Source organism: Pyrus communis, chromosome 3 (genome assembly GCF_963583255.1).
Source record: "Pyrus communis chromosome 3, drPyrComm1.1, whole genome shotgun sequence".
NCBI lineage: Eukaryota > Viridiplantae > Streptophyta > Magnoliopsida > Rosales > Rosaceae > Pyrus > Pyrus communis.
Window position 1 is genome coordinate 20341088 of NC_084805.1, and position 12798 is coordinate 20353885.

Here is a 12798-nt window from a genome sequence, read left to right on the forward strand (position 1 = left end):
ACATGGAAATGGTCCTATTTGTGCTGCATTACACGTTAGCAAAACCATATTAATTGAAAAGATGATCATCAAACCTAGCTAGCTAGTTGAATTATTTGTTAATTAAACCTACTTGTGGCTTGCAAATTGGCAGGCCATGCCAGAGGGAGAGAAGGTGATCATGAGGGCAACTTCAGCATCGTAGAGGATAGAGAGGTCAAAAGGCTTCTTCAAAAGTTCATTTATGCGTTTGGAGAAGGTAACCTCTTAAATCTCACAAAAAAATAAAAGTCTTCTTCGTTAGCGAAATCTCTTTCTACCAGGAGTTCTAAAAGTTTTTTTTGTGTAACACATAAATAATCTGAATCGCTCTAGCATCCTATTTTTTCACCACATAAACAACAAATCACAAATTTAACGCCTGCAATGGTATACAAAACCTACCGTAAACGAAAAAGAGAATGTTGAGAAAATAACCCAGATGAAGGCAGCTTTGGAGAGTTTAGAATCCAAGTATGGTATCAACAGCCAAGATATAATACTTGTAATATCCTTTTACAGATCCCAAAACAAATACAATCTGCACAATCAAATTTCTTGTTATAGCCAAAAGAGAACAATAGTCTGCAAGGTAGTGCATCTCAAACATTGAATGAATAATTCAGATAAAATGAAATCACAAAAGAACACAGAAATTTAAAGAAAAATTCTTTATAAATTAGAATCCTGACTGCTTTGGATCCAAAAACTTTTAGCACACACATTGCACTGCAATTTATCTAAAATAAAACCCTAAACCTATGAAGGCAGCGTCTGTGATTTTTCTTTACTGAGTTATGATAAATAATAAAATCTAGCAATGAAGTTCCACATGCATGTGTCTCTGTGTTACATTCTTCTTCTCGCTACTTCTTTTTTATTAGAATTATGTGTTGGTTGTTGCCCGAACAAAAATTTCAATTGGTTAGCTTTGAGGGCTGGAAATAATATTTTCCGAGCAAGAAAACAGAGGCAAATAAATAAAACTGTCGATTGAGTGCAAGTTGTATCCTAAGAAATTCTTAAGCCAATGTAATTGGCTTCAAAATTCTTGGTTCTCTTCAGATAAATTTTTGGTTATTGTTTCTCTCTTTCATGCAAACTTACACCACTAAAGGAAGCCAGAGATTTTTACCTTTTACCTTTTACCTTCGGTTTGAGATCCTCAAGTCATGCGCTCTGCAAGCGGTTCCAGAAAACAAAAAGCATCGTTTCCTGAAAATAAAAGGAAAACTACACCATAAACCCACACTGAGCATCTAAACACATAAACAAAATAGCCAAAATTTGAAAAAACAAAAAATTAAACAAAAGTTGTATCTGCAGACCAAAGGCCACCAAAAAAAATAAATTCTTAACAAAAGACTCAAAAGGAAAAACAAAAATTGTATACCCTCAGCACAAAAGGTCTACCAATGCTGCACACAACAGCTCCAAAATTTGATGACCAGCGCTTCCTGAAAGCAAAAACCGAATCAAATTAGACAACCAGACGCAAGATCGAAGCACACAGACATAACCACCAAAATCACAAAAAAAAAAAAAAAAAAAAAACATCCAAACACAAAATCCAACTGCAAATCAAAAGGCACAAAACCATTAAACAGGGACGCTGAAAAAGACCTAAAACTCTCAAATATATGTATTCTTATTCCACATATCCCGCATACATGAACCTAACTTGCCAGTGTTCACCACCCCCACTCCTCCCTCTCTCTTTATCTCCCTGCAATCCCGATGATTTCTCTCACTGTCACCCTCTCCTGGCATGGATTAATAATTACCTCAACAGCTAATGGAGCCAAAGCCAAACCCCAGAGCTTCGAAGGGCAGAAATGATCACAGAAACAGGAATAGTCCTTCTTCCTTCCCCACTACTGCTGCTGCCACTTTCTCTCTCCAAAAATCAATTGGAAATTGTTTAGAGAGAGAGAGACAGAGAGGCTAGGGTGATGAGGATTGGACGAAAGAAGTATGAAAAACGTAAAGGACATGAAAGCTTGAATTCGAGTCCCAAATTGAAAACAGAGAGGAGTGTAAAGGTGGTTTACCGAGGTCGGGAGCAGTGATCACTTCAATGATTCAAATTATATTTAAATTATCTTCTTTAGCTCTAAAACAACAAACCCAGAAGAAGAAGATGAGGTGGAAGATGATGGATGTTCATAATCGAAGAGTTCGAAGGGATTTGCCTTTGGATTCTTCGGCTTTCAGATGGAGTTTGCTTGTGTGTGGGCCTGCAACAACTTCGTTTGCAGGCGTGATGTTTCCATGGAATTTCTCTCGGGCTTACATAGAGAGAAAGCTTATATGAATGATATTTCTTATGTCCATTCATTTTTAATTTTGTCCCAAGATTTTCTTTTGATCTATTCAGTCCAAGGACCAGAAATAAGCAACGGTATGGATGATGAGAAAATCGTGTGCAAAAATCAATTTCTAAAAAGGAATTAGATTGCTCGAGTCTAAAGGCATGTTTACTTGCAAGAAATAGAAATTGAAATCATTTCCCTCGTTTACTTTCCCTGCATTTACTTACACGTAAAGAATTGAAAACGCGTACAATTTTCCTTGAAATCTGCAATCAAATGCCTAAAAATTGGAAATAAATCGACGGGACTAGTTGATCCGATTTCCTTTCCTTCTCCTATATTTTAGTTCTCCAATTCCTTCAATTTCCCATTTGTTAAGTAACATGCCCAAAAAAAAAAAAAAAATAAGCCAAGGGCAAAAGTAACAAAGCAAGACATATGAGCCAACACCAACATCATCATCATCACATACGTCTTTGCCAACCAAACATAATCAAGAAGTTATTCAAGAGAAACAGAGTTACTATATTGTAGGGCAACATGTCTCAGACAAATCTGGCAAGAGAGTGTAAACCTGTCGGGCCACACGCTTGAAATATGGATTAATTTCCCACTAAACAGATGATAAGTGTATCACAAAGACTGGTAAGATCCTTTATTAATCAAGCAATTAAGGACCAAGATTATTATTACAAGCTTCGTAGGCAAGCTAAACTCGAATGCGGGCCAAAATCATCAACTTGCACCAGAAAAAGGGTGATTATTCCAGAATAATGAGACTTATTCTAGTACACAAATACTTACCATATGAAGACATTGGAAAAACTAGGAAACATTATAATTTGTGTTGTTTATATAACTAGCTACGTAAGATTACCAAAAAAAATTAAAACCAGCAGCCACAGACCCTCACCAATCTATGAAGCCTTGCAGTCCAAGCTATGCAGCGGATGAAGAAGTTTGAGCATCTTCTAAATTATGTCCAAACACTTCTAATTCACAGGAAATCGGCCTTGTGAACTCCTGTCAGATGCATGCGTTTGGGTCTGGGGTATAGGTAAGGCCTTTGTTGTAAATTCATTACTTGCAAATGTGTTACGGGCTTTAAACTTCAATTGTTCAAGAACTCGGTGTGCTTCTTTGAGTTCATCTTCAGCACTACTTGCTGCTGGAATTGGATTGCAAGGGCAAAGCTGGAAAATCCAGGAGAGAAATTCTGAGAATCTATATTTGTCCATAACAATCGACATAAGACTAAACATTTTTACTAAATGCATCAATCATCTCAATCGAGTGCTACTTGATAAATAGAATTTAAGTGCCAGATTCGTACTAAGTTCACTTTTGTTGACCAGGAAAGAATGGGAAATAGCAAGGTTCATAACCACATTGTATAAATCTAATATGCAAGACAATCAGAACGAGTGTTCAGACCTTCCCATGGCAGCGTATGCTTTTGAGAGGTTCTGGCATGACTCAATTGAATCGGCATGATGGGGACCAAGTGAGACATCCATGATGTCCTTCGCAACAGCAAACATCTGTGCAGCTGACTGAGGTCTCTCTAGTTCTAAATATGCTGCCCCCAAGTTATTGTAAATATAGCCGACGCCAAAATGCTTGGGACCAAAGCTCTCTTTCAACCTCTCAGCTGCACTCTCCAAGTAAGGAACAGCCTGTGAGACCGTGCCGGTCAACAGAAGTAACCACCCTATTCTAGCCGAAACACTTCCTTCAGAGTGCTGTTCTTGTGAGAGCCTCTCAAGCAAAGCCAATGTTCTTTTTAACAGTGAAATTGCAGTTTCAAACTCATTCATAGTTTCATATTGCATTGCTATCTCCGAGTATGCTTCAGAAACACCTACTGGAGAGACTGTCTCCCTCTTGTCAAGAATTCCACAAGCAAGCTCCAAACATCTCTTTGCATCTGCCGTTCTTTCCTGATTACATAATGCTTTTCCCATCGAGATAAACACCAGTGCCCTAGTCTCACTTTCCTTATCTGCCTGCTGAACAACATGCTTCAAAGTTTGAATAGCCTCGTCGAAGTTTCCCAGGGCAATCTGCATATTAGCAGCATCAATCTCTGCATGAAGCAAGTCGGAACTAAGACCCCAATTCTTCAAAACCCTTTGTGACAATGCATTTTGCTCCAACGCCTTCTCATGCTCCTCCAACCCTGTATAAATAACCGCAAGAAGCCTCCTTCATGTGCAACCTCAACCGAATTCTTCCCCAACTTTTCTTTGTGAATCTCCAACGCCTTCATACAAAATCCTAATGCATCCTTAAAGTTCAAAAGAGCTACACATGCCTCTGCCAAATCCCAGTGTCCCTTGCCAAGTTCAGTACTATCTTTCTCCAACATCAATTCCTTAATCTCCAAACACTTCATAAGATTCCCCAAAGCCTCCTCTCTCCTCCCCATTGCCGTCTTCACATTCGCCAATTCAAGCTGCACAGCGTGTAGCACTGGCCTAAGATCCCGAACATCAAAACCCTCCTCCTCTAATCTACACAATGCTCTATTAGCCCTATTAAGGTACCCCAAACTATCACTAAACCTTTTCAATCCAGAATTAACAGAACCCATCAATTGTAAAGCCATGCCAACAACCAAAGAGGGCTTACCGCTATCATCTCTATCCAAAGCTTTCAATGCCCTGGTAGCAAAAGACAGAGCCTTTTCAGGATCCTCATCTTCCTGGTCAAGCTTGAGACCGACTTTCAGAGCAGCCATGCCGAGCTCCCTCTCTTCGAAAGCCAACTCCATGGCCTTGAAAGCCGCAAGCATTTCTTCGGTGGTTTTCGCAGACTCGAAAGCTTCTTCAAGGTCCCATTTTTACATGGATTTTCTCTGCCTGGAGGAAATTTGAGGCGATGATTCGACGAGGGTGTTCATATTTCGAGATGGGTTTGCTTGGAATAGGCTGTTTTGGGAGACCGATTCATGGGTTATGGCGCAAGGACGGAAACGTGCCGGTGAGACCGGCGGCGGAGAGGGGAAGGAGGAGGGGTGGTCGGAAATGTACTTTCTGGAAAGAAGAGGAGGAGCGGAGGATTTGAGTCTCAGGCGAGTGAGGTGGGAGAAGAGAGAGATTGAAGATTTTCTCATGGTCGGAGGTGTTGAGAGGTTTTTGTGAATTTGTGACGGGATTTTTGTTAAACCCTTTTTGCATAAACCCTACGAACTGCTTCTGTGAAAAGAGCCAGTGGAGACGATGGACAAGAACCATGATGTGGGCAGTAATATTTTTTGTGCGGTTTTCTTTTCATTTTGTTAAAGGGATCTCCCGGCGAACCATGGTTTTTAATTTTTTTCAAGTTTGAAAGACCTTAGTTAACAATTGAATTATAGCCGTGATCATGGTCAAGCAGATTTACAACTTATAAAGTATTGACATAGTTGTGCTCGTTTGGGAATAAAAGCACGAGTGGGATGGTTTTGAGTGCATCATCTCTCACAAAAATATAAAATTATCACTTTCGATACCATTTAACTCCATATTAGTTTCGTTTTGTGTAAGAGATCTTTGAATCAATCTTGTTGAAGTTTCTCTTCTTTTAGAATCATTACTTTTGTTGCCTTATTGGTAAGACTATTAAACTAGCCATTTATGAGAGTTGAATTGGGATTTTCTATTTATAAGCATTGTTTAATATATTGATGTGGATGAAATATCGATACACAAATTTATAAAAATATAGATGAATATATTGATATTGATATCGATTGTCTTTGATGATGAAAATTTTGTCAAAACATAAAAATTCAAACTGAAACTTTAAAGAAAATCATATCAAACCATAATATATGACAAATGATACAGACGGTAGAGACTTGAAGATGAAGAGAGAAAGTGCCAATTTGAAAATGGTAAACTCTAAGTTGGGGTAGGTATATAACTCATTCATATTTAGTTGAAATTAGAGAAAAAATTCTCAAAAAAATTTCAAATGTGCAATGGTTCTGGTGAAATTTTCTTAATAAATCGATAAATATTATCCATATCATAAATTTTCCGATTTCTCGCTGACATTTTGCATTTCAGACTCCAACCCCCTCCCCCCACCATATCTATACTTGGTTTTTGGACATTTCAATGAAAATATTGACAATTTCGTCGATATTTAAAACACTGTTTACAAGTGATCAAGAATGCAACTTGATAATCCACAATACTAGTGGCATCATAGAACAAGAAATTAAAAATGACAATTAACTTACATATATACAAGTGGATATAACTGTACAAATTTGGAGGGGTTCTGGATGTTCTTTGGCCTCAGTCACCCTCACAAAGTTAAGCATTGGCCTAATCAAGAATCGGTTGAATTTATATACAACAAAGAATACACAGATTCGTTTAATGAGTACTTAACGCTAATCACATTCCACAGTAGCTGCAAAACCACCCAAATTACTTAAGCAAGAACCTCTTGAAAAAACCAGAGGGGAACAAATCTATATCACTAAAAGCTTGGGGGTGGCTATGGCTTTATTTCCAGAGTTTCTGGAGGTCTAGTACTATACACATCATCGAAATGAAGATTAAACTCTCCTGCCTCTAAGTCTAGGTCATCCACATACCTTGTTTGGGACAAACTGTGATAGTTCCTCCAATCCAACAGTTGTTCTTGTTCTTGTTCCAGTTCTTCTTCTTGTTCACGTTCCTTGAAGCTTCTTTCTGAGAAGTTTCCGTGATAATCGTCTGACGGCTGACGCATGAAGTTTGGAGGATCGAGAAAGCTTGACTGGGGCTGTTTGCCGTGTTGGGCGAAATCTGGAGGCTCGAGAAAACTTGACTGGGGCTGTGTATCATGTCGGCCAGTTCTAGCCCACCAATGACTCTGCATTGGATGTGCAGAAGTACCCGCGTCATAATGCTGAAGTACACTCTCTCGGTGGAAAGGTGCCGAAGTAGAAGCCCCCATATTAGACTGTGAACGATCATCATAGTGTTGAGCCCAAAGATCTTCAAATTTCAGTTGATTATCTAGACAGTTGGTTGGATTCCAATCAGCAGAATGTTGCTCAGTAGCTTCAAATGGTTCTTCTGGAATGTCCCCGGTGTAACTTGCCGTATGGTGTGGCCGAGAGGTGTAATACCAATCAAGGAGATAGGGGTGATTCTTTTGATCCGCATCAATTAACCACAGTGACCCCATGTGATAGCCAGTTCCAGGGGTTGGCCTTTCCCGTGATAAAAAGTTCCTGTCGCTAAAGCCTCTTGGAGGAGAATATGTGTGTCTAGTTCCTTGTCCCTGCAACTTTTGCTCCCGGAAAGTTCTCAGTTGTTTTACAAACTGACTTCCTTGAGTATTTGGGTCCCATGATGGATAGTTGCTCTTGAAGCTGCCACAAAAATTGGATAGCTCATAAGATTTGAGATGCGGAAAGGAATTTATCCGGGGCGTGCCAAATTAGCATAGTCCTAGTAATATTGCATTTTTTTTTACAACTACTTAATTGCTGCCTACAGGAATCTTATGGGTAATGGTTGTGATCATACCTCAAAAACGATTTCTCCATTTTCCCCTGAGAACTCCTCTGGGAGCGAGGTACATTGTAAGGAGACCCGTAATTGCTATTACCATGTTTTTGGAAGTCGAAGGTGCTAAAACTGCCAAGAATTCAGGGCAGTCAAATTTCGTATTCTTGTTAATAGAGTATATGGTGCCAGAATACAGATGAAAAGACAGTGACAACAATGATTGGTGAAGAATACCGACCTACATACATGACCGACACCTTCAACATCTACCGTGAAGTCTGCAATAAACTGTAATATGTCATCCACCCTCTGCAAAATAAAACACAAAAATACATTAAAACAAGAAACTGCAAATTGTGAGATTAGCAATTACAATAGAAACTGACCTTCGGGACAACAAATATAAGTAAATATGGAGCAAGGAAGATTGAGGCCATCTCCTCAAGTAACATCATTCCAGTATACTGCATTTGGAAAAACGAAATAGCATGAGCAGCAGCTTAATTTGTGTATTAATCTAACATGCAATAATAAGTTGTTTTGTTAAGAGCAAAATTATTTACAAAACTAGATTTAATATTAGTTGTGAACAATCAAACATTTACTGGGACATATCTATATAGACTCAACCATGTATGTGATGCAGAAATGGCCCTACTAAGTATCTGTTTCACCAACGGAAAATAGAAATGCAGAATGGAACGTACTATGTATGTGATGCATAAATTCAATTGGCATGCCCATGATTATTTCCCATAATCAATCCCAGTATAAAACTGACAAGAGGAAATGAAACGTCCCAGGATTACCTGAAACAGGGTTTCAAACTCAACCCGAACCCTTTCCGTATTCTCTTTGCCACGCCATGTCTTCGGCATATAATGTGTATATTGTACCACCATAGACATTGCCACCTCTGGATCAAGGACCAGCAGCTCATTGGTAATGGCAGCCCTGCTGATAGCTGTGATAGCTCCAAAAACAGCAGCATACCAGAACAAGTTGCGTCCAAATATCTACATGGTTCAAAAATATTGTAGAAACAAAATAACTTATTAGCATCGATATGTATACAGACAGCCTGATATAGCATTACTTTATAAGTATCTTACATGGCCCTCTAGCAGAGATTCCTCCAGAAATGCAATGATGATTAGAATAGCAGCAAACCCACCAGAAACAAAAGAGATGAATTTTGCTATTATAGAAATCATAGGAGACGGAAATTGCTTCAGATAATCAGAAGCATGCACTACACTGCTAGTGATTCGGTGTTTAAATAAATGCTCCACCTGCCATTAACCATGCAGGTCGTACAATTAATACAAAGAGAGAAAAGTGCAAAACACAGTACAATTATAGACACTGCAAACAAAATCCATGAAGGGAGGGGAAGATTGATTTTCCTAAGCCAACATATTAATTGGACCTTCAATGACAACTTTTGACTACCAAATTTTTCTGTAGCATAAGTACCAGACATGGGAAAAGGATTGTGTTGAACTTGAGAGGAACTAAAACATTACCTCATTAAATTCCCTAAACATCCACCTTGACAAATTTGACCACCTTCGAGATGATGCTGTGCTTGGATGGTTATAAAACTGTTCTGCATGCCTCAGGAAGAGATATACCAGCATGAATATGACAAGAAATGGTGAAAGGAGAAGCATTACGAACCCAACTACCATAAGCCTTTTCTTTAACGTTCTTGGATTAGATATAAAATCCCTTGTAACACAGAAATTTCTGCAGAAAGAGTACACATCATTACAAAAGAATTATACAACAGAAAACACAGGACAAATAATATGCTCCATATTGCATCCTATTTGAAAAGAATTACACACTTCATGTAAAAGGAAATACACAACACCAGACAATGAAACAAGAATGAAAAACTATCAACCAAACCATACTCTACCCTTGAGTAGTCCTTGAAGCATGACCACTCGAACCAATAAAACCTCCTACCCAAGGTTCTAGTGTAGATAGGTCCCAGTTTATCATTTTTCTTTATATCGTGCAAAGATCTATAAGTACACCAAGTAGATTAGAAACTAAAAGCAGTTACAATATTCAACAAAGTTTGACCAAGAGACTATGCCAACTCAACCCAATACTTTCTTGCCAGCCAGGGATGATCTCTGATATAGCTTCTAATTTTTAGCTTCATTTTAAAGAAGTGCATTACAGTTTTGCTCCTAGCATCTATAGGATAAATATTCACTGTAGCTAACAAAACATGTAAGTACAAAAACAAGAAAGAAGGCATCATAACGTATTCCAGATAACTGTAAATATGATATAGGTCATATGCCACTTGGATAAGAGATCAAGAATCCAAGTGAAATCGAGGAGTACACAAGTATAGCATAATGTTTGTACTAAGATTCACCCTACCGATCAAACATGCTCTGCAGAATGCACCAATTTAAGGTCCACTCAAGGGTTTTTGTCAGTATTAATCGTTCTTGCTTTCCATCTGAGCCAAACTTGACAGTTGGACCAGCACCTGGAACCCACTGTGAAATCGGGAAAGCAAGCACTCCCTTGTTAAGCATTCCAATCAGGTAGTTCTCCTTCCGCATCAATCGCATAACCACATCATGAGCAGAAAGATCTTTGACCACACAGAGCTGCTGCGATCTTTGTAGCTGAACAACCTTTTCAAGAATTGATGCCCATGGCATGGTCTGAATTTCATTGTCTGTGACATGGAGACTGCAAGAAGACAACCAAAATCACAATTCTTTACTAATAAAGGCATAGGTTCTGTAAAAAACAACAGACATTGCTAAAAACGCATTAAATCTTTTGAGGTCGAACTATTCAGACATACCTGTTGTGATAGAAGTGACGGACACCCAAAGTATCCCTTAACTGAGAGAAAAACCTCAAAAAACAGAAGACCAAATAAATGGAAAATATGCCCAAATATCCAACAATGATGGCCTTGGAAAGAGTTAGAGGGGTTAATGGGTGCTGATGAAGGGCTTCCTTAGCAAGGTCACAGGGCTTAATTCCAGATTCGAATGCATCCATCCCACATTTTGCATTACGAAGACCATTCCAATCAACTTTTAATAAGAAGAATCCTGAGAACAATATAGTGAAGCCCAAGCTCAGAAGTTCAACTATCCACTTTATAATAATACACCAAAGTCCTTTCTCACAGTAGTAGCTGTAGAGCCTTTCAAAGAACAGGTCCAAATCAGCAATTGGTTCCACATTTATACTCTCACCATTAAGAAGCCCTGAAGGGCTCTCACTGCCAGGACTCGGTGCCCTACCATATTCAGATAATTCAACCTCAGGAGCCACATCCCTAAGCAATGCTGATGTCAAAGATGAATCGCCTTTCCACTTTAAAATGCCAAGAGACGTCACACCCTTCAACCTACCGAACATCATTCACAAAGGCTGACAATGGACAGATACAGCCAGTCCATTCCACAAACCACTATACCTGTTAAGCAGGGTTCTGTAAGCAATAAAAAGCATAAAATAAGTCCTTTTACCGGCACGTAAAGTTGTAGACAAACTTCAACATAGGTGAAAGAGGGAAAGCTATACAATGCAGTAACAAAATTAATAAGCCCTCCCACCAAAACCGAAGCACCTCAATCGGATTATCATCGCATTGGAATGACAGTTTAACGAGGATCAAATTACAATTGAAACCAACCATGCACTGTCTCCAGCATACTAAACTGATCAGCTAAACCCAAGTTTTTTCTGATTGAAAATAAACTAAAAAGTATATAAATACGCCAAACAAACCAAACTTAGAAAATGGCCTCTAGTTTCACTATCTAGTTGAGTAAAAGTAACACAGCGCAACCGCGAGAAACGCTCACGGAACCTCTCCAGTGCAATGTAACACAAAATCCCGTAGGCCTAGCAACCACTTTGTTTTTTATCCTACATAAAGCAATATACTTCGGCTGTTTACTTTCCGGGAAAGTTCCAGACTTTTGTGCAACAAAGTAAAATCATATCCGAAAATCGGAATAAACCTGATCATTGAGCTTGACCACAAGTCAATTCGCCGAGAAAATAACAGTCTAACAAACAAATCAAACAAAACCCAGAAACCCAAATGCAAAAACTCGACAAGAAAAAGTACAAAACCATGTTTATGCACATAATTAAAAATTGAACAAAACTCCAACATATTTACTCTTTCTTTTGGGCTAAACAAAGAAAACCCAAATCGAAAACCAACACGATAAAGTTAAAGAAGGTATCTTTACGTCCGACCGACGAAGCAGTATCCTCAGAAGAGTCGAAATCAATGAAATTTATTGGAACACAGGAAAGATACGTTTCGAAAAGGACACCCAATTCGAAACGGATTGGGACGGTCAGAGAAAAAGGGCAAGGGGAAGAGAGGTGTGGAGGTGAAAAATGGGGAAGAAGCTGAAGGGCAATGGTCCTGTAAACACAAATGGCTCTGCGATTGATTGAAAGCAGAGAGGAGAAACCGAAGACAGGGGAAAGCTTTTGGGGTTTTTATTTTTTAGTTTTTTGGTGTTTTGTTTTCTTCTGCTTCTTTCTCTCCGTGTGAGAGTTTGCTTGTTAAATTGTATCAAATAATAAGAAAAGATTGGGAAGGAGACGTGAAGTTGGGTAAGTGCTTTTGCTAATGGAGGCCTTTGCGTTTGATGCTTCACAAGCCTTGGTTTCGTTGGAATTGAAGAATAATGGGGTCAAAAATCTTTAAAAATTGCGAGTTTGATTGGGGAGGGTTTGCTTTGGGCCTAAAGATGGCCTGGGTAACACTGATATTTTGGGGTTAAGAGCTTACAGGGGAGCCCACGAATCTATTTTTTAGGGTGGCGGTATTTTCGAGGGCGATTCGAACTAGAGTGTAAAGGAGGCTGACACGCTATCTCAATCAACTAGCCTAATATACATATTTAAACAACTTTACTTAGGGTGGAAGAAACTGGTCCAACGAGCACCATATT

The 12798-nt window shown here is 38.9% G+C and overlaps 1 protein-coding gene and 1 pseudogene across 2 annotated transcripts; both read right to left on the reverse strand.

Annotated features, from left to right (window-relative positions):
• Positions 1–2215: 2215 nt before the first annotated feature.
• LOC137730171 (protein KINESIN LIGHT CHAIN-RELATED 2-like) lies at positions 2216–5527 on the reverse strand (annotated as a pseudogene).
• Positions 5528–6647: 1120 nt separating this feature from the next.
• Positions 6648–12383, reverse strand: LOC137728061 (autophagy-related protein 9-like). 2 transcript variants are annotated; one of them, XM_068466945.1, is made up of 10 exons: positions 12082–12383; positions 10668–11309; positions 10229–10549; positions 9352–9574; positions 8938–9117; positions 8635–8841; positions 8212–8289; positions 8064–8134; positions 7844–7954; positions 6648–7686 (listed from the first exon to the last, which is right to left on the reverse strand). In XM_068466945.1, exons 2-10 carry the CDS (start codon positions 11237–11239, stop codon positions 6822–6824), a joined length of 2628 nt encoding a protein of 875 aa, XP_068323046.1. In that variant the 5' UTR covers positions 11240–11309; positions 12082–12383; the 3' UTR covers positions 6648–6821. The 2 variants fall into 2 exon arrangements, with proteins under 2 accessions (XP_068323046.1, XP_068323047.1); XM_068466946.1 differs by having other exon boundaries at positions 10668–12383.
• Positions 12384–12798: the final 415 nt, after the last annotated feature.

Bases quoted from the DNA above. Each gene is read 5' to 3' on its own strand.
- LOC137728061 (XM_068466945.1), bottom strand. From the start codon at position 11,239: ATGATGTTCGGTAGGTTGAAGGGTGTGACGTCTCTTGGCATTTTAAAG. The intron at 10,550-10,667 runs GTATGTCTGAAT...GTCTTCTTGCAG, and splicing joins CGTCACTTCTATCACAACAG to TCTCCATGTCACAGACAATG. The intron at 8,842-8,937 runs GTAAGATACTTA...TGAACCATGTAG, and splicing joins AATCTCTGCTAGAGGGCCAT to ATATTTGGACGCAACTTGTT.